Here is a 25276-nt window from a genome sequence, read left to right as displayed (position 1 = left end):
AAGAAATTCAGTGCACCAAATCAGTTCTTAAAAAATAATTTGTCAAGTGTTGTGCTGAAATTAGTAAACCAGGAAACATAGCCTCTAAGAGAGACTCATTTTCTTCATTCCCGCTCTAATCAGTGTAGATTTTATGTCCTCTGTCAAATATAGGAATGTTTCCACATACCTTTATGGAACATTCATTTTATTTTTATTTTTTCAAACTTTCAAGATAATCTAGAATAAAATTATAGATGCTTTTGTTTATGAAGGGAGGATCATAAGATAATCTAAGAAATTTAGCTTAGAACATCTATGTGTTCTTTGAGAATAATTAAGATTAGTCTCAGTCACTTAGATCTCTGAATCTTCTCAGAACTATTTTTGGTTAATGTTGAAAAAAGTACAAAGGCACTCATGGCTGCTCTCCTCAAAGAATGAATATTTTCACAAATGTGATTATTTTTTGTAAATAGCCACAAAATAGTATAGTTTCCTCTTATGAAAATGAACTTCACATATTCAACTGTTATTAAACAAGACCTTCAGACTCTTAGACTATTTGTAATATTTTGATAAATAATGTGTATCAGAGCTTTAATTTTTCTGAATTCTCTTTTACCTATACTGTGGTATCTTCTTCTTTCTCTGGTTAGCTGAAACTTGCTATTTTAGTCCTAATCCTTAACTAATCTGTTACTGGCCGTTGTAACAGGTAGAACCTATTCCTCACCCCTGGTACCTACCATTCTTATATCTCCTTTTCATTTCATCTTTATGTTTCTAGATGGCTTTTTTCTTTTCTTCTTTGCCTATTGCCTTGACCCTATCATTACCAAATATCTTCCCCTTTCCTGCTATTCTTCTAAAATTATTTGCTATAACTATATTTTCATCATTTTGTTGCTGGACTTTACCTCCTTTCCAAGGGTCTTAGAATGGGAAGGAGAATGATCTAGTGATATGTGGAGTAACAAGAATTGCATCTTATCCCTCCACTGTTCCAAATGAAATACCATTATCCATTCATGAGTTCATTCATTACCTACGATGTCATGTGCCAGACAGACACGGTGCTAGGGGCCCTAGGGACACAAAGACAAACATGCTGTTGTTCCTGAAGTCAAGAACCTTTCACAGTAAGTTCCAGAGAAATGTCTGATTCAGGTATACCTTGGTTTATGATGGCAGATAATTCAAAGCCTCGAGACTATTATGATGGCAAATTATTGTAGATCTCCATATCCGTATTTGAACCCTATGTACTAACCAGTCCTTTTGCATTGCTGGAGAGTGAAGGTAGTCTGAACTATTATTTCTAAATAATTGAAAAATTTCTGGGTTCTTGATCTGTTTTTTTGTGTATGTGGGGGATTATCTTAAATATATTTCACTTTTCTCTTCCTATGATTGATTTGATTTAGGTTATTGGAAATGGTGGGGAGTGTTATTATCATGATACAGCAGTTAGAAGGTAACAATACAAAATGGTGACCAAAGTTAAGATTCACTTTTATATGAAATAATAGAGTGAAAAATATGTTCACATTTTTCAAATTGTGTTTATTTGGGAAATGCAATTAATAATATTTTTACATTACCAGGAAAAAAAACTTAGTTGACATTAATTGCTTAGTACATGACAGTTGTTCTGCCTTACATGTGTTACCTGATTTAACATTCTAGCTGAGCTTTGTTTTGATGTCAAATACCTAGCCAGCTTATTCTGCTATATTCCATATGATGTTAGTAACTTAAGTGTTGGAAATAGATAACACCAATTAAAATTTGTAGTTTTTATCTAAGTATTTTTGTGCTATGTCCTGATTACTAATACTGATGTCTATTTAAAAATGAAAGTAAAAATATTTGTAAAGTAATATTTGGCATGACTTAATTTCCTGGGAAAATTTCAGATGTTATCTAATATTGTATCCAACTCAGTTTCCCTTTTTTTGGCTGCGTTGGGCCTTCGTTGCTGTGTGCAGGCTTTCTCTAGTTGCGGCAAGCAGGGGCTACTCTTTCTTGCAGTGCGCGGGCTTCTCATTGCAGTGGCTTCTCTCGTTGCAGAGCACGGGCTCTAGGTGCTTGGGCTTCAGTAGTTGCAGCATGTGGGCTCAGTAGTTGTGGCTCATGGGCTCTAGAGTGCAGGCTCAGTAGTTGTGACGCACAGACTCTGTTACTCCGTGGCATGTGGGATCTTCCCGGACCAGGGATCAAACATGTGTCCCCTGCATTGGCAGGCAGATTCTTTTTTTTTTTAATCTAAACAGCAGGTTTTATTTTAGCCTTAATATAAACACAGGAAAGTTCTAGTAAAACACAACCATACAATTTCTTGTCTACTTGGTATATAGTGGGGATTGGCAAAAGAGTCACATATAGCTCAGTATGGAAGCTATAGTTTCCTTTTCTGATTATGGATTTCTTCTTTCAACTCAGAATCTCCATTTCCAGTTTTTGAGAATCTTTGGTTCAGCTCAAAGATAATTCCTATATCTCAATTGCATAGCTTGTATCATTAATTTCAGAGATAAATTATGATAATGAGATATCAATCTTCAACAACATTGACTGGCTAAGCTATAGAGAACAAGACTGTAGAACTCCTATTACATGAAGAAATAATAATTACTGTAAATACAGTAATTTCCTAAAGAAATAGTTTATGGATGTCTTTGAAGTTGCAAATCAGTATCTTCCACCTCTAGTGTATTCTATTTCTACAGAAACAGTCATGTCATTAGCCTATGAAAAAAGACTCCATGATGTAATAAACAGACAAAAGACAATCCAAGTACAATTTTTTAATAAAGATAATTACAAAAGATGGAAAAATCAGCTCAGAAAGGCCAATTACTTCTTTAATAGAGCAGTTTTTTGACATAATAACACATCAGTTTTAAATACTATCACATAAAGCATGGTGGAGAAAAGAAATTTTGCTTCATAATTAGAAAACTCACAATAAAACTTGCCAAGAAAAACAAACCCAAAAAAGCCATTTTGAAAATACAGTCCATGCCAAAGTAGTATAAAATGAAGCCAGAAGTCTTTGAAAAGAAAACGTTTTTCTTCCCAATATTTTCTCACTGAAAGTGATGAGACTCTCAAATTCAAGGGTTGCTGAGCTGCTCTGATTTGGCTCCTTTGGTATCTGTTTTTTCACCACTATTGTCCTTGGATTTATCTTCTTCTTTAACACCTGTTTTTTTGTCCTCCGTTTCCTTCTTGTCTTCTTCAATTCTAGCTTTCTTTGCTCCTTTCTTACGATCAGCCACATTTCTACGACCTCCCTCTCCTTCATCCTCAGAATCTGAGAATTCTTCATCACAAGCTATCCATTTGTCTGATGCTCGAATAGAAATTCTCTTGTCTGGATCTTCTCCATCTTCATCTCCACTGTCTTCGTGAACTGCATCTTCGGGAATAGCTTGTATTTGGATGCCAGTTGCATGTGGCAACATGCGTAAATTTTCAAATAAATGCTGTTTTATCTTTTCCATATATTCTGGAGTGTTCTGGTTTGTCATGTTTGAAGGACTAATATGCAGTTTGAAGTCTGGTCCAAAATACTCAAAGTAATCATTATATGGCAATTCATTGGGAATCTCACAATCAAGGGCAACAGCAGTCTCATATGTCCAACATCGAGCAACATTGCAGATTGTGTATCCACCTCCCCCAAGCATCAGTAATGGTAAATTGAAAGTTTTTACAACTTCTACACATTTAGCATGACCTTTGACTGTCAAATTGAAGCAACCAAGTCTATCACCGGATAGTGAGTCTGCACCACACTGTAGCACCACTTGAACGTAGAAATTTGATGTACTCATCGCTGTGGTATTTTGTCATTTCTTCAGCAGTGGCTTTATGGGGCCTATATATTTCCATTTTTCTATACAAGCCATAATTTAGCAGCAAGTTATGGGTCATGCAGATCCTATGAGGTTTCATGGGATGACCCTGTCCGTAATAATAATTTCCAATATCACCATCGTAGTAGTAGCAGACTTTCTTCTTGCCGCCTCCCTGACTGTACGCCATGGGCTCCCCGACCACCGCCACCTCCGGCTCCTCCTCTGGCTGCTGCTGCTGCTGCTGCTGCCGCGGCTCGGCGGGGAGAGAAGAGGGCTGGGGCGAAGGTGGGGGGTGGTGGCAGTGCCGCGGGGAAAGGCAGGCTGGAGGACCGGAGGGAAGAGAGGAGGGGAGTGCCGGGAGGGCTCGGTACCGCCCGGCTGAGTGGCCGAGAGCACGGACCAGGGGGTGGCAGCGGCGCCAACTTGCGACCTGGCAGGCAGATTCTTAACCACTGTGCCACCAGGAAAGTCCAATTTTCGTTAATGAATTAACTGTGTCCTATTTTTAGTGTGATACATCTGTTGTCTTATTTCTTTCCTCCTATCATAAGACTTTTTGACCATTCATTCACTTAGTTGATATTTCTTGAATACTTGCTTTGTTCTAAGTAATGGCTTGTAACATAGCCCTAAACAGTATATATCCCTGCCCTGCCTTCCACAAAACCAGGGAGTTAGAGATTTTTTTTGGTTACTTGCTAGTAACAACATCCTTATCCTCATAATCTTTCTCTGTAGCTAGATAAAATTACTGTAAAAATTTCTATTAAAAATGCCTCTTATGGAGGGAATGTACCGCAATGTAATAAAGGGCATATATGATAAGCCCATATCTAATATCATACTCATTGGCAAAAGCTGAAAGCTTTTTCTCTAAGATCAAGAACAAGATAAAGATGGCCACTCTCACCACTTTTATTTAACAACATGGAATTGGAAGTCCTAGTCAGAGCAATTAGGCAGGAAAAGGAAATAAAAGGTATCAAGTTGGAAAGAAAGAAGTAAAACTCACTATTTGCAGATGACATGATAGTACATATAGAAAACCCAAGACTCCACCAAAAACAGAACTGAAAAATGAATTCAGTGAAGTTGCAGGATACAAAATCAGTATACTGAAATCTGTTGCATTTCTATACACCAATAATGAACTACCAGAAAGAGAAATTAAGAAGACAGTTGCATTTACAATTGCATCAGAAATCATAAAATACCTAGGAATAAGCTTATCAGAGGAAATGAAAGTCCTGTACACTGAAAGCTATAAGACATTGATGAAAGCAATTGAAGACACAAATAGATGGAAAGGTATTTCATGCTCTTGGATTCAAAGAATTAATATTGTTAAAATGCCCATACTACCCAAGGAAATCTATAGATTTAGTGCAATTCCTATGAAAAATTCAATGGCATTTCTCACAGAAATAGAACAAACAATCCTAAAATTTGTATGAATCCACAAAAGATCCTGAATAGTCCATGCAATCTTGAGAAAGAACAAAGCTGGAGGCACAACACTCCTTCATTTCAAACTATATTACAAAGCTTTAGTAATCAAACAGTATGGTATTGGCATGAAAACAGACACACAGATCAATAGAACAGAAAAGAGAGCCCAGAAATAATCTCACACATATATAGGTAATTAATTTACAACAAAGGAGTGGGACTTCCCTGGTGGTCCAATGCTTAAGACTTTGTCTTCCAATGCAGGGGGTGCGGGTTCAATCCCTGGTCAGGAAGCTAAGATCCCACATGCCTCGTGGCGAAAAAACCAAAACATAAAACAAAAGCAATATTGTAACAAATTCAATAAAGACTTTAAAAATGGTCTACATCTAAAAAATCTCAAAAAAAAAAAAATTTACAACAGAGAAGCCAAGAATATATAATGGGGAAAGGAGAGTCTCTTCAATAAATGGTGTTGGGAGAACTGGAGCACTCTCTTATGCCATGCACAGAAATTAACTCAAATGGATTAAAGACTTGAACCTAAGACCACAAGATTCCTAGAAGAAAACATAGCCAATAAACTCCTTGACATTGGTCTTGACAGTGTGTTTGTGTTTTTTTTTTTTTTTTTTTTTTTTGATCTGGCAACAAAAACAAAGGAAACAAAAGCAAAAAAAATATAGGGGACTACATCACACTAAAACTTCTGTACAGCAAAAGAAGTCAACAAAATGAAAAGGCAACCATCTGAATGGGAGAGAATATTTGCAAATCATATATCTGATAAGGGGCTAATATCCAAAATATATAAGGAATGCATACAACTCAATAGCAAAAAAAAAAAAATCCAATTTAAAAAATGGTAGAGGATCTTAATAGATGTTTTTCCAAAGAAGACGTGCAGATGTGTCCAACAGGTACCTGAAAAGATGCTCAATACCACTAATCATCAGGGAAATGCAAATCAAAACCCCAGTGAGGTATCACCTCACACCTGTTAGGATGGCTGTTTTCAAAAAGAGAAGAGTCAACAAGTGGTGGGAAGGGTATGGAGAAGAGAGAACATTTGTGCACTGTTTCTGGGAATGTAAATTGGTGCAGCCACTATGGAAAACAGTATGGAGGTTCCTCAAAAAATTAAAAATGTAACTACCGTATGATGCAGTAATTCTACTTTTGGGTATTTATCCAAAGAAAATTAAAATACTAACTTGAAAAGATACCTGCACCCCATGTTTATTGCAACATTATTTACAGTAGCCAAGTTATGGAAACAACCTGTGTCCATCAATGGATATATGGATAAAGGCATTATATATATACAATGAAATGCTATTCAACTGTAAGAAAGAATGAGATTTTGCTGTTTAAAACATCATGCATGGACCTTGAAACATTAGGCTAAGTGAAATAAGCCAGAGAAAGACAAATGTATTATTTCATTTATATGTGGAATAAAAACATAACCAAAACAACAAAAATAAACCTCATGGATACAGAGAACAGATTGGTGGTTGCCAGAAGCAGGGGTGTGGGGGTGCGTGAAATGGGTGAAGGGAGACAAAAGGTACAAACTTCTAATTATAAAATAAGAAATGAGGATGTAATTTATAGCATGGCAACTATATGTTGCCTATTTGAAAGTTATTGAGAAAGTAGATCTTAAAATTTCTCACCACAAGAAAAAGAATTCTGTAATTATGTATGGTGATGGATGTTAACTAGACTTTACTGTGGTGATCATTTCACAATGTATAGAAATGTTGAATTATTTTGTTGTAAACCTGAAACCAATACAATGTATATCAATTATACCTCAATAAAAAAAGGAAAAATACCTCTTTTTATCATAAAAAGACATACTAGTAACAAATAAGCTAAACCAAGTGAAAACTGTATATATATTGGAATGTCAGTCTCTGTTCACATATATACATACATATATACACATACCTACATACATATATCCTTCCAGATTTCTTGTGCATTAAAGTTATATTTTACATAAATGGGATCATACTGGTTGCTACTGTATGTCCTGTTCTGCTACATTTTTTTCCCTCACAAGTATGTTAAATATTAAAAAATTTTCCATCTACTTTACTTCTTTCGATTACAATATTTTCATTTTAACTGTTTGTCTGGCATTCTACTTCCTGGATTAATCGTGCTCCAGGAGGTGGATATTTATGTTTTTTTCTCACTTTCCACTGTTTTAGACAATGATGAAAAACAACAATAAATTTCATTGCTATTTTAAATCATTGTTAACATTTGTTATTCTTTGATTATGAATAAAGCAGAGCAGTTTTTCTCATAGATCAGAAGCCTTATTATCCAATGTGTAGGCTAGCACTTCATCTGCTAGGTTTCTGTTATAAACTTGGAATCATTGCTACCCACTTATACATTTTCCCTGCATTCTCCAGGAGAATCCTAGAAACAAATTTCCCAGGATACTTTTTTCTAATGGTTGTCAATTATATTCAATAAGAGGCATTCAAAGGATATTAATTATTAGAGAACTAAAATCAGAATTGAAAATTGGATGGTTTTGGATTGACTTGTGCTGAAATTAATCTGTTGTACAGATCAGTTTCGGTGACCCAGCTGACCTAATTTGAAGTTTTGATTCAGTTGGGTCAATGGATTACCACTGAACATTTGCAACAGTTCTGCTGAACTCAGTCCATATGAAAATTATGTAAATAATTTTCAAATAGCTGCCATAAAAATGAGAAGTGACTCAAATTTATCGGTGATTCTCTGCTTTTCAGGAACAAGATAGCAGTTTCTACATTTTCTCTTTGGGGGTCCCATTTCTGCTGTTATGTCTATACAAGTGATGCTTTATCAACTGATATAGTGACTGAGCGTGGAACCCAGCTGCATGTTGCCTTTCAATATTGATCTTTTGTGTTGAAGTGTAGTGAACTCGATCACTCTGAACTTCAGTCAGCAAAGACCAGTAACATAAGAGTTGGTTGAAACCAGTCCAGGTGGTAATATTATCAAAAAGGCAAAGGATTTCATCGGACACGGTAACTTAATTCTTTGAACTAGCCAAGAACACCTTTTAGAAATGTGAATCCTAGAAATGTGTTGGATTAGGATAACTAATATACAGATTTAAATTTTCTCCAGATGATTTTTGATCTTTTTTCTTGATAAATGTACAGTAGCTCCATTGCTAAGAGGACACTATCATAATGATAGAATAGTTTGCATGAAGGTATGCAAAAGAATTCATCATGTTGCATATATCAGCATATTCAGTAATCTTAGGTGGATGTCTTGATCATTTAAATACATGTTGGAAAATGAAATACATATATATGTAAATGTGACTTGAGTGATTTTCAGGATACATGATATATAACTAGAACTCTTATCTGGGAAGGTATATGGGTATGTGTGATAAGGGGTTTTCAGAATTTTTGAGAAACATCTTTGGTTGAGTGTATTTCTTAAGGGTGATGGATATATTTGAGCTGTTGTATCTCACTTACGATAGTCTTGACCCGCTTATCTATAAAGCAGAATAAATAATCAAAATCTGTCTTAGAAGTGTCAATCCTTTATGCTTCAGGGGTCAAAAAGTCTAGAGGTAAGTCAAGTATCAGGATAGTGATTTTTTTCTAAAGATTTCTTAGACAGTCTAAAGAGTCATGGATGGAGAAACACACAAAAATGTAAATATTATTCATTCTCCAATTTCAGATTCAGTTTTTGTGCTGTTTCTGTTTTATTCTGGATATTTCAGGGTAGCTCGTGCAATCAGATATTGTGTATAAGAATTGAAGAAGCATTAGTTATCTTTAAGTGAAAGAAATGGTTTTCATAAACAGAAGTATGTCTTAATTATTTATCCTGTTTTTTTCTTCATAGTGAAGATAATTAAGATTATGTCTCACTCTAAATAGCAGAATATTATGACATTTTAGAAGAATTGCTTCGTTGAGGATTAGAAGAAATTAAGTATAGTTTTGGTTTTGGTCAAGTCGAATTATCTCTTTGTCCTGGTATTCTTGTGAGTGGAGTTTTAAAATAAAATTGATCATTCTGTGGACTCTACTGAATCTGTATTTTATTAACATTATCATAAGTAACTAAAGCTTATATTAGCCCTGTGAAATAAGAATTATTAGCAGCATTTCACATTTAGGAAAATTCAAACTTTGAAAGACACATAATGTATATGAGCTACTAGATATCTGAGGGTTCCAGGATTTGAACCCAGTCCTTTATGCATCCAAAGCCTATGCTCAGGAACACTAGTTCATTACCAATTATGTAAGAATACTGCCCATAATTTTGGGACTCTCTTTTCTTAGCATTGTTCCTTCTTAGCATTCACATTCTTAGATATTTGTTTGAATAAGAGAAATAAATGTTAGCAATTGAGTTTTGTTTTTATTACTGTTGAACCCCCAATCAGTTACTTTAATTTTTAATTTTTCTTGCAATAATGTGAAATCAAAGAACCGGTGGTGATTGCATTGAAAAGCGCCCCCCCCCCCACCATCAGTCCTTCCTCATTTCAAATAAGCAAGAAATGGCATTGTTTTTAAATTTACTTTAGCTCCATTGATAGCACTTGGAGGCAGAGGTGGGAATTGCTAAATATGACTTTTATTTAAATAGCACATTGACTAAAAGATGGAATCGAAGAGTTAAGTAACTTACCCTTGATTGACACCCAATTTTAACATTTAAATATTTCTTGCAAGGATAGCATTGGAAGACAACAGTGAGCTTTCTCTAGTTTTTCTGATCCACTTCTGTGGTATTAAACACCACCTACATGCTTGAATCTGATAACTTATGCTCTAATACAGAACATTTTTTTAAAACCCAAACTTATGCATCCAGTTGCCTAATTGACATCTCCACTGAGATTTATCAACATTTTAAAACTTCTTAATGTGTAGTAAAATATACATGTGGAAAAGTGCCCTCCACCCCGGTAACCATTATCCTAATACTCAACCGCTATCCTAACACTTTAACTTTACAGTAGTCATCAAGATTTTAAATATACATTTATATATTATTGATGGATTATTAGTTTAATGTCTGTTGACATTAGCTCTGTGTTCCATCAGTACAGGGTTTTATTCAGCATATATATGTATCATATCACCTAGCAGAATGCCTGATACTTAGTAGATTGTCTAAATAATACATTGAGTAATGAAGGGACTATGGAAAATATAACCAATTTGTATTATGTACACAGATCAGTTTGCTGATACATATAGAATTTTCTGGTTAATTCCAGGGATAGGGAGAAAGGGAGAGTTGATTCCTGCCAGTTATTGTGCTCACATTGTTTTTTTTTTTTGGCTGCGCCGTGTGGCATGCGGGATCTTAGTTCCCGGACCAGGGATTGAACCTGTGCCCCCTGCAGTGGAAGTGTGGAGTCTTAACCACTAGACCGCCAGGGAGGTCCCTGTGCCCACATTGTCTAACGACAAGATTTAGTTAAATGTCTACATTTTCTTCCGGCCTTTCTGATATTATTCAGCAAAATGAAAAATAGTATTTTCTTTATGTGTAACAGATAAATAGTTCAAACACAAAGCCTGCAGTATTTTTATTTACTTTCCCTTGAATAAAGAATGGAGAGATTTGTAGTTCTAGTTTATGTAACGACCAGGCAGGCATGAACATTCATGTAAAACGACATCAGGCTGGCATTGGAACGTCATTCTTTTGGCACACGTCATTAGTTGGATCTCTCATCCTTTTCTAGCTTATTATTCTTTCTTTCTTAACACTTTTTTTTTGCCTCTCTCCTTTCTACCTGACTTTTTTTTTTTTTTCCTACTGTCTACCAAGTCTTTAGGTCTTTTGGGGGTACCTGATGGGTCTTGCTCAGCACTGGTGGCCCTTGGTGCTGATGAGGAATAGAGCAGCATATCGTTGATCAAAACCATGTTGAAACTACTGGCAGATATCTTGTGTGTATAATTACTGTTTAGAGTTCTTTTTCTTTTTGTTTTTTTCTGGTGAATGGTCCGTATTGTGCGTGATTTATTAGTTACTGGTTAGAACACTTATGCAGGTGCAGTTCTGTAATTTAGGGGAAAGAACCCTCGCATGCATATTTGCAGGCTCCTATATTTGAAGACTTCCCTTCAAAAAGCATACTTTAGATGAGTCTGAGAAAACACACAAAATATCCTATGATACTACTACTCAGGCTAAATGTCACTAAAGCAAGTAAAAAATCAAACAGCAAAAACAAACCATGCCTTCTGTTCTTTCTGCCTACAGAGCCTTTTTACTGAATAGTGAAATATTATCACATATTCTATATTAACATTATTTTGTATGTTTGATTCTGTTCTATGAATGACCTACAATTGCATATGAAACTGTAGAGAGTAAAATAATTTATTTTTCATATTAATGCTTGAATCTAATCATTTGTCAAGAAAATGTACCACAAAATATATTTTATAAACAAATAATAGAATTTCATCCTTAGTAGTCTGTATGTGGCAAAAAGAATATGTTGTAGATATATAGTATGTATGAATACACACACACATACACTCATCTGGTAATAATGCCGGCTCTTTATCTGATGTCCTAATACAACTATGATATTAGTGTTTTTAATGTCCCCATTATTTTAAAAACAAATGCTAAGTGAAGGATAGTAGATATTTTGATTTTCAGTGTGTAATCTTGATGCACACATTAAAAATTTTAAAGAATCAATAACATTACTAAGGTACCCTTTTCTGTAATGAAATCTTCAAGTTTAATGAAGTCAAATTGATAGTCTGCTGTAAGTTACTGTAACTACAGATTACTTCTTTAATATGATTGCTGTAATTTAAATGTGTGCATGTGTATGCTTATAATATATAAGCTGAAGAGCTCAGGTTTTGATTATGACTGTTCTAATTTAAATACCCAAGATGGTAAAAGCAGATTATCATAAATCTGTCAATGGCTTTGCTTGAGATTATTTGTACTTGATGCTTCAGGAATGTTTTCCAAAATGAAGGGAGATATTTAAAGAAGGTGGCCTGCCATACACTTTCTCCCTGACCTAGTGCCATTTCCACAGAGACCTGTTGCCCAGAGGTAACTTTGGCTGTGGATGCTGCGGGAGTGGTGGGCAGCATCACGATGAGTACAGGCCATGCTGACTAGCTACCTCTGTAACATATTATTAGTGTGAATGAGAGAGCACTTTTCTGACTTCCATGTGACTGCTTCTTTGAATAACTTTGACTTTAATCAGTAAAAATGAGAGTGGAAATGTTGGGAAAATGTGGTCTACTACTTGGTGGTAAAGCAAAGGCAAATCCTGTATAGCATTTTATCTTCTTTATTATTGATCTTCTAAACCCTTTAATGCTATGTATTAAGTGGTGTGTGTGTGGGAAATTTACTAAGGTGGTATCCTAAGAGCTGGCAGTACAACTCAGTTTAGAGGGGAAAATTTTTAGTTCCTTAAAAAAAATCTTGGTAAGTAGTAATTGGTGAGTTAATGTTTTTATAGCACTTACAACTGCTAGACTACCATTTTTTAAAGTCCAGAATGGGAATTTCCTGGTGGTCCAGTGGTTAGGACTCTGTGCTTTTACTGCGGAGAGTTCGGATTTGGTTGGGGAATTAAGATCCCACAAGCCGTGCTGTGTGGCCAAAAAAAAAAATAAGTCTGTCATGTGACTCTCATAGGATGAGCACATGCCAGACATTTGTGCAGCTGCTTATAGGAAGAGAGCTATGTTGGCATTAGGAAAGATTGTTGGGGAAGAATGGCTAGGCTAGTTACCTAACTGGTTAATGTCCTGCAGGGCAGTGGCCCATAAACTTGGGAATTATGTTTTCTACCAGACAGAAATCATTTGCATCTCTATCAGACAAAAATCTACAAATTAACCTGTAACTTTGCCTCCTTTGGCTTTTAATTAATAATGTATACTAAGTCAATCAAAGACATACTCTCTTAGATAATTAAATAATTCTTAGATGGACGGGTTAAACAATGCTCCATGTGAAATTCAAAAGCTATGCTGCTTTCCCTTTGCCTTATTTTTACCTGTGAATATTTTTTTCTTAACAGAGCAGTCATTGATGTGTAAGAAGCAACCTGTAAATGTTTAAAAACAAGGGAAAATGTCTTAGGAGGTGACACACTGGCGTTTACGGTTAGGGTTAAGATTAGAGAATAAAACTCTGCATAAAATATGAATTTTTTTATTCCCAAGTGTTAGGTGGCAGAGATGTGATAATAGAGAAGGGATCAGAAAAAACATGAGTTAAAGAAAAAACGAGATGGAGCACTGTATGGGAGAAGGTCAAGAGAAACCGATAGTTGTGGAACTACCTAAAGGAATTTTGAGAACAGAGATAGCTAGGATATGGAGTTACTTGTATAGTGGATGATACAATTTATCTCTTTGTCTTCCATTCTTTAGTAAATTCTGTGCTCATGAATGTTCTATGTGTGCTTTATTTTTATAAACTGGTGAATGGGCTGAATTTTATAGGTAGATTATTCATTTATGAATATATTTATGTATTCAGCAACGACTTTTGAACCCAACTTTGTGCTAAGCGTGTATGAGTTGCTGGACACACTGTGTGTAACCGAACAAAGAAAATCAAAAAGAGCCTTTATAGAGCTTATAGTTGAGTGTGGAAGTCAGGCAGTAAATAGATAAACACATCAATATGTAATTGTAACTTGTGGTGAATGCTATAAAAATAGGATTCAGTGACAGAGGTGGATAGGGTTAGAGATCTATTTTAATGGTTTGGCCAAAGAAAGCTCCTCTGAGGGAGGAGGCCCTTAAGCATACCTGAAGCAAAGACCATCCAAGAAGAGGGCGGACATGTCCCTGTGTATTAGTTTCTTAGGGCTGCCATAACAACCGCACACTTGGTGGCTTAAAACTACAGATATTTATTCTCTCCTGGTTCTGGAGGCCTTAGGTCCAAAATCGAGGTGTCTGCAGGGTTGGTTCCTTCTGGAGGCCCTGAGGGAGAATCTGGTCCATGCCTCTCTCCTGGCTACTCATGGGAGCTGGCAGTCCCTGATGTTCCTTGGCTTGTAATTGCATTACTCCAGTTTCCACCTTTGTCTTCACATTGCCTTCTGTCTTGAGACTGTCTCTATTACAAGTCTCCATTGGCCTTTCTCTTATAAAGAAACTGTCATTGCATTTAGGGATACCCTAAATCCAGGATGAACCCATTTGAGATTCTTGATTACATCTGTTCAACACGAGGCAGGATTTAGCATGTGCAAAGACAAGAATGTGGTAAAGAGCTTGGCATGTTCAAGGAACGAGAATGTTTTGGCTGAGAGGGAGAATAAGTCATGATCCAGTTGGCGTTGTGGGTGATGTCGTCATGTTGCCAGCTATGTCAGTGAGTAGAACTAGAAAATAAGCCTCATGTGAATTTTCAGAAGCATGAAGATTAATTTGGGCTTCACAAGGCCTGAAAGGGGGATTGAAGTTGTCTGTGAAGTCCATTGATATTCAACTTATTGTTTTCTTTTTTCATAGTATTGTCAAAAGTCTTGTGACTTAAATGAGCTTACTCTAAGTAGACATGCTATGCCTTCTGTATAAATTATCTGCACAACAAACAACCCAATCCAAAAATGGGCAGAAGATCTAAATAGACATTTCTCCAAAGGAGATATACAGATTGCCAACAAACACATGAAAGGATGCTCAATGTCACTAATCATTAGAGAAATACAAATCAAAACCACAATGAGGTATCACCTTACACCGGTCAGAATGGCCATTATCAAAAACATCTACAAATAATAAATGCTGGAGAGGGTGTGGAGAAAAGGGAACCCTCTTGCACTGTTGGTGGAATGTAAATTGATACAGCCACTATGGAGAACAGTATTGAGGTTCCTTAAAAAACTAAAAATAGAACTACCATACGACCCAGCAATCCCACTACTGGGCATATACCCTGAGGAAACCATAATTCAAAAAGAGACATGTACCACAATGTTCATTGCAGCTCTATTTACAATAGCCAGGACATGGAAGCAACCTAAGTGTCCATCGACAGATGAATGGATAAAGAAGATGTGGCACATATATACAATGGAATATTACTCAGCCATAAAAAGAAACGAAAATGAGTTATTTGTAGTGAGGTGGATGGACCTAGAGTCTGTCATATAGAGTGAAGTAAGTCAGAAAGAGAAAAACAAATACTGTATGCTAACACATATATATGGAATATAAAAAAAAATGGTTCTGAAGAACCTAGGGGCAGGACAGGAATAAAGACACAGATGTAGAGAATGGACTTGAGGACACGGGGAGGGGGAAGGGTAAGCTGGGACGAAGTGAGAGAGTGGCATGGACTTATATATACTACCAAATATAAAATAGATAGCTAGTGGGAAGCAGCCGCATAGCACAGGGAGATCAGCTCGGGGCTTTGTGACCACCTAGAGGGGTGGGATGGGGGGGTGGGAGGGAGATGCAAGAGGGAGGAGATATGGGGATATATGTATATGTATAGCTGATTCACTTTGTTATACAGCAGAAACTAACACACCATTGTAAAGCAATTATACTCCAATAAAGATGTTAAAAAAAAAAAAAAGGGTAGAGAGGAAAAAACAAATTGTGTGCACAATTACTGCTTGTGATTTTCTTGTCTGTTCTAAAAGGGTCATTTTTCAATGGCCCTTGCCTCTCTTGTGTTGTTACCATATTCCATTTCTCAAGTCAATGCCTAATGATCCGTTTTCCATATCACCTCTGTGACGAAGAGTGACAAAAGCTAAACCATAGTGCAATGGTATTATCCAGGTTGTACAGACCAAATGTGTCTTTTCCTATGATGTCTAAGTCTATTGTATGCATATATCACCACTTTGAAAAGCCTTTTTAGGTCCCTTCTCTAAGACATGCCAATAGAATTCAGCTTAGAGTATGAAATAACCTGTTTTGGGGTCCTGTTGAATGTGAAAAACTCCAGTCAAAGTAAACCAATTCTATTAATGTCACTTTCATCTCTTATTGAGGGAATGATTTTAAACTCTTTACTCCATGAGCACCATTTTATATAATTGAAGACAACTTATAAGAAGGTTGTGCTGTACAACTGGGTTATAGCTGATGGCTTACTTAGACGCAAATAATAAAGAGACTTCCTTTAACCTCTTAAATGTGACTTTTCCACTTACCTACCACATAATGTGGTGCTGAGATTATTGATGTCCCAATAGCATCCTGGCCTCCAGGTAGGGTTGTAATCATTGTAATCATTCTTGAGCATTTTTGGGTATATACTTTTAACACTGTCAGCTACTAACCTCAATGCTGAAATAGTAGTTACATTAATAAAAATCCACTTTAGGAAAATTTCTGATCAAATGATAGTATTTTTTGCATTTCTGACTAGTTTCTGCTGCTTATAATTTTCTCTGAAAATCATTTAACAGCATCATCCATATAAAGAAAACCAGTTGATAACTAGTGTAAGTGTTGGGAGTGTAACACTGAGAAAATAATTGAGAAGTAGAACAGAGCAAAGTCAGTTCACTCTTACATATCCTGAGTACCTTCCTTCTGCAAAGCAAAATGGAAATAAATATTAGAAAGGTTAAAATTGGTCTTTCTGTCACGCAGTTGAAGGACATACTTAAAAAAAAAACAAAAAACTTATGGGAACCAGCAATCTGTGCTTTGAGAATTTTCCCTAAATGTGCACTTGATCCAGTGTGTGATACACATTGAAGGACTTTGGGGAGCATATAATGATTTGTAATACCTTAATTGGAGAACTATGCCAAATGGCAACTTAAAAATTAGAAGCAGAGCAGATGAATTAATTTATTTGTTGACTCAGGTTGGCTTATAGATAAATGAAGATAGCCAAAATATAGCTTTTCATGAGGGAGCAAATGAGATGTGCCTCACTGCTAAAATGAAATGTGACCAAAAAAAGCAGTTTGGAAAATAAGATTGTTTGTTGAGATCGCATTTAAATATGCTTAAGAAAATAGCCATGCTTTATGACAAATGTGAGGTTGTGTAGAATAATTTACTGAATACTATTTTGTGGGAACATTTTGTAAATCATCATGTTAGATTTATTTTTTCCATTAAAATATAAAAAGCTCCTCAGCAATTTATATCCCTTAAGAGAATTATAAGTTATTGGTTTATTGCATTTCTTAGAGTTAACTTTAAGCTTGTTTGGCTGTTGTATTTGACCTTGAATAATGAGAAAATAAACTTAAGATTAGAGCAGTATTTTCTCTGTTTTATTACTTTCATTTTTCCCCTTTTGGATAAATAAATGTATGTTTCTGGTGTGGGAACAAAATTGAGAGCAGGGGAAAAAAAGCAACAAAAGGGAGACTCATTTTTTCTGTCAGTAAAGCTCTTTTTAAACAAATAATAGTAATATGAGGGTCAAATGACTTATCTTTGATACGAGAAATGAAAATCAAGACCATGAAGTCTTTTTTTTAATTAATTAATATCCTTTATAGAAAAGTATAAAAGATAATTTTTCTTTTTTCAGGTAATTCTATTTTAAAAATTCATCTAATGTTAAAATTAGGGTGATAGGTATAATTAGGTCATAAATAATAGACCATATGAAGAACCATGTCTTGGAAAACAGCATATTCTTGTAGCTTTTCCTTCTGAACCCTGAATAAAGTTATGTAGTCTACGTTTCTGGCATAATTGGTTGATTAGCTCAGCATGCTCTTCATAGTGAAGTAGAAAACTTCAGCTCAAACTTTCTCTCATCAGTTCCATTCTCATTCTTGTAGCCTCACTTTCCTCTTGGTAAAAAGTTTAAGGTTTTATACTTCTGACAACTATAAAATGTACTGCTCAGGAGGATAGGAATGTAGGATTTACCATGGTTTATGTATCTTACGGATTATGCCCAAGCCTTTATTTAGAACTGTGAAGGAACATTGAACTGGACGAGTTAGACAGGGAAGAGTCTATTCAAGACTGGAAATACGGGAGAGAGGTGGAACTCAACTCTGCTCAAACAAAAGGCTGGAGAGATTGTAAGCACTGAGGTGAGGTAGTGAGAGAGACATTGGTGAGGTAGTTGGTCAAAGTGACTAGGCCAAGTGTTTGCTAATCGGTGATTATGGCTTCTACCCACCAGCGGGAGCACTCTGTCTTTTTGGATGATAACATTTCAAAGGGATGGCTTCCAGGTCTTTGAGAGAGACATTTCTGGGTTGTAAAACTGGCAAGAGGCTGGGAGAAGATTTATATCTTAAGGAGGCAGAGAAAGAATTTAAAATAGCAAGTTTTCTAAAGCGAGAGAACTCACTTCACTTTTCTAAAGTGAAAAAGGGAGGTCAGGGGCTTATAGTCAAGAAGAAATCTGTCTAAAGTTGAGTCAAGCTGAGGGGTGTTTAAATCAAAACGAAAGCCAAGATCAATTCATTGGCCATGGAAGGGTAATAAATATCTTGACTTGAAATGGCATAGATAAGTTTTACCTGCTTTTGTATTTATATAAATGAAATCATACAGTACGTAATCTCTTGTGCCTCAGTTTTTTGCTTCAGTCCTTAAACATGTTAGATATTCTTCATGACATAAATTCTCTTCTATCTCTAGTTTGCCAAGAGGTTTTATAAATCATAAATGGTGGTGACTATTGTAAAATTCTTTTACTTCATCTATCGAAATATATATGATTTTTCCTCATTTTTATGTTAATGTAATTAATCATACTGATTTATTTTGATTGTTAAAGGAACTTTTCACTCATAGAATAAGACTCACTTCGTCATGGTGTACTATTTTTTTCCCATTATCGCTGAATTTAACTTGCTTTTATTTTATTTAAGATTTTTGCCTCTATGTTCTTGAGAAAGATCCCTTGATAATTTTCCTTTTTTGTAACGTCTTTATCAGGTTTTGGTATCAAGATTATACTGGCCTTCTAAAATGAATTGGGGAAAATTTCTTCTCTATTATCAGAAACAGCATTTTATTAAATTGGTGTTATTTATCTCTTAAAGATTTCAAAGATTTCAGTGATGAAGACATCTAGACCTAGGGTCTTTGTGAGAATGTTTTAAATAGCAGATTCAACTTCTTTACTTGATACCACGTAATGCGTATTTTCTATATATGTTTTCATCTTTCTACAGTGTTAGTTTGAAGAATTTGTATATTTCATTCAGATATTCTAATTTACTGATAAAATTGTTTATACTCTTTGATCTTTTTTGATGTAGCTAGGAACAGTGTAAATGTTAACATATTACCCTTCATCATTCTTTATACTGTAGTTTGTGTTTATTCCTTTTCTTTACTCTGTCTTGCTGGGGTTAAACAATTTCATTAGTATTTTCTGAAGTTTAAAATTTGCTTTTATTGATTTGTATCTCTTTATTAGTTTCTTTTATATTTTTAGGTTTGATTTGCTTTTTTCTTTCTAACTTCTTGAAAGAAAAGGATACATAATTTATTTTTAAGCTTTCTATTTCCCAGCTAAGGCATTCTAAACTATAAACTTCTCTCAAAATACTGCTTTAGCTACCTCCCACATATTGTGAAATGGTTTATCTTTGAGTTAATAATAATTTATAATTTGTTTAAATTTCTTCTTCATTCCATGCATTATTTAGTATTGTTTAATTTCCAGGAATACAGGAATTTCTATCTAGTTCTCTCTCTTTCTCACTCTGTCTGTTTTAATTTATCCTCTAACTTCATTTCACCCTGGTTAGAGGATATATTCTGAATAATTTAAATTCTTTGAAGTTTGTTAAGGCTTGCATTATGGCATATATTGTCAATTTTATTAAATGTTCAATTTGCACTTAAATTTTTCATTTTTGGATATGGTATTCTAAATATGTCAAATATATTAGTTCTGCTGTTTATATATTCTGTATCTTTATCTTTTTGATTTTCCATATCCTTTCATATTGTTACTGATAATTATGTATTGATAATACTACACATAGGTCTTCCACAGTGATTATGTATTTAACTATTTTTGTTAGTTCTGTCAGTTTTTGCTTTATATGTTTTGAAATCATGTTAATAGATGCAAACAAATTTAAGGTTATGATAGCTTCCTTTATCACTATGAATTAGTGATTAATCATTCTTAAAGTCTACATTTTTTATTATTAATATAGGTACATCAAATTTCTTTTAGTTATTGTCATCATCTTTTTGCAAAACCTTAAGATTATCTTTCTGTTTTGTTTGAAAGGATGTCTCTTCTTTCAATACCACAAATGCTTACTGTGTGTGAGTTTTGTTGATATGATGAAAATCATAAAAGGAGACTGTTTCCCAAAAGGGCTAACCTTATGCAAAGCAGAAGCATCATTTGAGAATGAGGGGAGTTTGGAGGTTGATATGTCTCTGAAATTTTAAATGCTTGGGAATTTAGAGAAATCTCCCCCACTCCATGGAATTTGTGTACTTGCTTATTCTTCTTCTCTTCCTCTAGGACATAAACTGCATGAAAAAAATTTGCCTTTTCCATTGATTTCTGTAGCCCACAGTACTTAGAACTGTGCCTTGCACATAATAGGAGTCTATATCTGTGTAATGTCCATTGGAATCTCAGTTTTCTTCCCAACATCTCTGTAAGGAAAGTCCTGTTATTTCCATTTTGCTAATGTAATTGAGTCTGGAAATGGTTATATACCTTTATAAAGGTGAGTAAATGTTGAAATAGAATTCGAATGAGGTCTGTCTAATGTGGGAGAGCATTTCACCCTAGTCTTCAGTGGTGAGGTACCTTGGCTGACAGACAGGGGGTGTGGTGGCTAAGAGCTCATGCTTCTGAGTCAAACTTACAGACCATGTCTTTGGGCAGACTTTGGGCAGATTACCCAACCCTTCTCTGTTGCCTCAGCTGTAACGAAGGACGCCAGTACCTATTTCATTGAGTTGTTTTGAGAATTAAATCAGTTAATAATACCTGTGTGTAGGAAAAACTCAGGTATTTTTCTTTCCAGGTGGGGAAAAACCCAATTCTTCCCTTTTTTCTTCTTGTGTGTGTCTCCTTTACTGCTCACACAATACATTTCATTTCTGGTCACCAACTGTGTGAAGGCTTTACCCCACACTAAGCAATTATCTGTGACACCAGCTGGGTGTCCTACAATTTAACTCATTTCTGACACCATCTACCCAGAGATAGTGTCAGATCCCACAGGTTAAGGGCTAAGTCCCTTCACCACTTCAGATGGCAGTTGCAAGTAGTAGGTTCCCAGGTTCTGTCAGATTTGGCTGCAAATCGGAGGTTCCATGACTCCCTCCTCAGGTTCCAAAATTTGCTAGAGCACTCACAGAACTCAGAAAGACACTTAGGTTTACCAGTATGTTAAAGAATAAAGGATACAGATGAACAGCCAGATGAAGAGATACATAGGGTGAAGTCTGGGAGGGTTCCAAGCATAGGAGCTTCTGTCCCCATGGAGTTGCATTGTGTCACTCTCCCAGTGTAGATGTGTTTGTCAGCCTGGAAGCTCTCTGAACCCTGTACTTCAGGGATTTTTATGGAGGCTTCCTCACATAGGCATGATCAATTATTAATTAAATTTGCAGCCCTTGTCCCCTCTCTGGAGGATGATGGGTGGGGCTGAAAATTCCAAGCTTCTAATCGTGGCTTGGTCTTTCTGGTGACTCCCATCCAACCAGAAGCCATCCAGGACCCTATTCAGAGTCGTGTCAATAGAACAAACGATGCTCCTAGTGCTCTTATCACTTAAACATTTTACAAGGGTTTTGAGCCCTGTGTGAGGGATGGGTTCAAAGACAAATATTAGAACAAGAGATGCTCCTAGTATTCTTTTTGCTTAGGATGTTACAAGGCTTTCAGGAGCTCTGTGCCAGGAACCAAAGGCAAAGATCAATATATACATATTTTCTGTTACCTCATAACCTGGAAAATATTCATTATTTGTAAAACAGGTTCACTTCCCCCCGTCTCCCCACCCCCCATATAGTTTTAGATCCTACCTTAGAGGAAAAAGAGAAGCCATTCTATTGGAATGCTCTCACCTTCTCCAAACCATGTACACATGCTTTGGGCCCATATTTTCCATTTTTCCTCCTTTACAGGAAGGAGAGGAGATACTCTCTTTTATGGTATCGATTCCCTCTGGTGTACTCTGAATTTCAACTCTTCATCCAGTCTCTGAGACCTTAAAGATGGATTTTCCCTTTTCTGTAATCATACCTTCAATCTTTCCCTTTCTGCTGGATCTTTCCCATCAGCATTTACGTATGTTAAAATATCTCTCATCTTTAAAAACTCTTCCCAAATCCATATCCTCATCCAATCACCACTGCTTACAAACTCAAGAAACATGGTTCTACTTCCAGTCTCAATTTCTCACATACTTAAACTGTCTCATGCCTTGATTTCCATCCCATCTTTACTTGTTCATCACCTTCAGTATAGCTTTCAAGTACTGGAGTTCCTAAAGGATAAGTAATCTCTTCTGATTTAATATCATTAGCTCTCAAACCTTGCTGAATGTTAGGATCATCCTAGGAGCTTTAGAAAAATTACCAGTGACTGAATATCTTCCTCAGAGATTCTGATTTAATGGATGTGGAAGAAGACTGGGCTTCTGCATTTTCTTTTTTTAAGTCGTAAAGTGATTTTAATGTTCAGCCAGGTCTGAGACTCAGTGCTTTGAATTCTCTCTCCAGTTAATTTTCACACACAGCTGTAGCTTTATTTACTTCATAAGTAATACAGCTCTATATTTTAGATTTGGGGGACTTTAAGCATATGGCTATTGGAGTTTTCAGGAAATCTGAGATCTTGAACCTGACCATGAAACACTTGGCATGGTTCAGTGTAAAAAATAAGGAGTGTTTTAGCCATGCTAGAGATAGGTCTAGCCATCTTCTTTATGCATCATTTCCCATGAGCCCTTGGTTGGTGTTTGGAGTTCTACAATATAGACTACAGCTTGGAAAATGGTGGCCTTATGAGGAAGAAGGAAGGAACCTAACAGGGAGAGCTCTAAGAAAGGAAACAAAAGAGGTTTCAAGAGAGAAAATTAAAGAGAGGGAAAAACTTAAAATATTTTTTCTACTGAAAGCTTGTCCCCTTACTCCCTCAATCCTTCTGTGTTTCTTAGGCTATCATATTACGAAAGCTTGGTAACCATAGAGGTAAAACGAGGCTGGTGTAAACCTTTCTTGGAGTTTTAATCTGACTCCAGCAAATGTTTCTGATGGCGTTACAGTGAGGAGAAAATGAATTACTGTGAATGAATCTGATACAGTGCTTGATAGAAAGTATGGGCTTGCCAAGAAATATCTATGGACAGCTTCTTTCTGCTGATCTTTTGGCCAGTAAATTTTAAAATTCAGTAGGTGTATGTCTCCTACGCTACATATCATAGAATAATAAAGGTTCGTCTTCCTTTTCCACGTTCTTGTGAAGGATTCTTTAATTTGTCTGTCTTAAAGATTTTCAGAGTAAATAATGGAAGAGAAATAAAGGATTTTCAAAAATACACATTAGATAACGTTTTTTACTTTAATGCTGTTAAGTTACTGTATTATGTTTACAACATTGTTCTTTTCATAAGCCTGACTCCTTAGGGTCTTGAGAATGCCGACTAATTAAATATGTTTACCCTAGTCACATGTTCTCCCCTAAACAGTACAAAACAAAACCCTCTATGCTGTCCTCTCATGATCCAGAATAATTCTCATTTTCTCTGGGAGGAAAAAAAACACTCCCCAATGTTATATTCTCTACTGAGAGGATCACACTAAAACCTTGACATTCCAAAATCATGGAAAAAAGGATATTTTAGTGAACGTGATTTTTTGATTCTATTTTGCCAATATATTTTACTATTGGCAAAAAAAGGGGGGTAGATTTTAAAGTTAAAAGCTAATCTATCTTCCTTAAGCTGAAGCTAACAGTTAAAGAAAAATTACAATTAACATTTGTTTCCACATTGCTGATAAAAATATATAAAAACCAAGCAATTAGAAGAAAATTTCCTAAGCCAATACTAAACTCATCGTATTTAAAAGTAAAAATAAAGTTGTTGGCTTGATTTTTAGTTAATTTGCAATTAAGATGTCATATTGTACATTGTTTTAAGTTGCTAGAGAATTCTGTAATAAAGCTGAAATTATATTCCTGTGGTCATTTAAAACAACATTTCCAGGGCCCTGTAAGAATGAATTAGCCTACACAGAAACACTCAGAATATGCTCATCTTTAATCATCATGTAAATTAACCCAATTCTACCTGCAGAATTATCTGTTTAATTGCCTGATTTACTGATGAAGATTGAGTAAAAACATGAGTTGTTGTATTTTTCTAAACCACTTGTCCTCAATCGTCTATTGTTAAGTCACCCCAGAGGGTAAGAGTAAACTATAGTACTGATCATCAGATTCAATCACCTAATTATACAGAATGGTGAAGTGACTTCTCCAAGAGCACACATGTTAGTGACAAAGCTGAAAGAGAAATCTATGCCTCAGTCAAATAAAAGACAATGCTCTATGTAATGTAGTTTTCTATAAATTAATATAAAAAGGAAAGAAAAAAGGCAGGGAAGCTGTGACTTCTACATTTTTTTAAGTTTATTCTGCTTAAATTTAAACCTTAAAAAAAAATCTCCATCATATCTAGTTAATACTTGTGCATTTTGATAAATAAGAATTATTACTTTATGAATACATTTGAGGTTTAGCTCCTTGCTACTGTGTTTTCTGTTTTTTCATATTCTAGATGGATGGGAGTTAGTCATATTTTAAAAGATCCAAGTCATGGCCTTCTTAATTTGGTACTTTTGGTGAATTAAATGATTTGAAATCTTAATATAGCCTTAAACAATATAGTTACACTTGGATAAACTTTGCCTAATAAAATGGCTGATTAAATGTGACTAGATTCTTGAACACTTAAGATGACTATTTTATATATACCTACTTTTAAAAATCCAAAATCCTTT

The 25276-nt window shown here is 35.4% G+C and overlaps 2 protein-coding genes across 2 annotated transcripts in view; one reads left to right on the top strand and one right to left on the bottom strand.

Moving 5' to 3' along the window:
* THSD7A (thrombospondin type 1 domain containing 7A) overlaps window positions 1-25276 on the top strand; it is a 741583-nt gene that overhangs the window by 74338 nt on the left and 641969 nt on the right. The gene's annotated exons all lie outside the window — the stretch shown is intronic.
* LOC118900547 (histone deacetylase 2-like) lies at window positions 2775-3821 on the bottom strand. Its single transcript, XM_036862949.1, has one exon. It carries the CDS (start codon window positions 3819-3821, stop codon window positions 3099-3101), a length of 723 nt encoding a protein of 240 aa, XP_036718844.1. The 3' UTR covers window positions 2775-3098.

The sequence above is a fragment of the Balaenoptera musculus genome, chromosome 9 (genome assembly GCF_009873245.2).
Source record: "Balaenoptera musculus isolate JJ_BM4_2016_0621 chromosome 9, mBalMus1.pri.v3, whole genome shotgun sequence".
NCBI lineage: Eukaryota > Metazoa > Chordata > Mammalia > Artiodactyla > Balaenopteridae > Balaenoptera > Balaenoptera musculus.
Note: the sequence above shows the minus strand (reverse complement) of the source record. Positions and strands in the feature narration are given on the sequence as shown.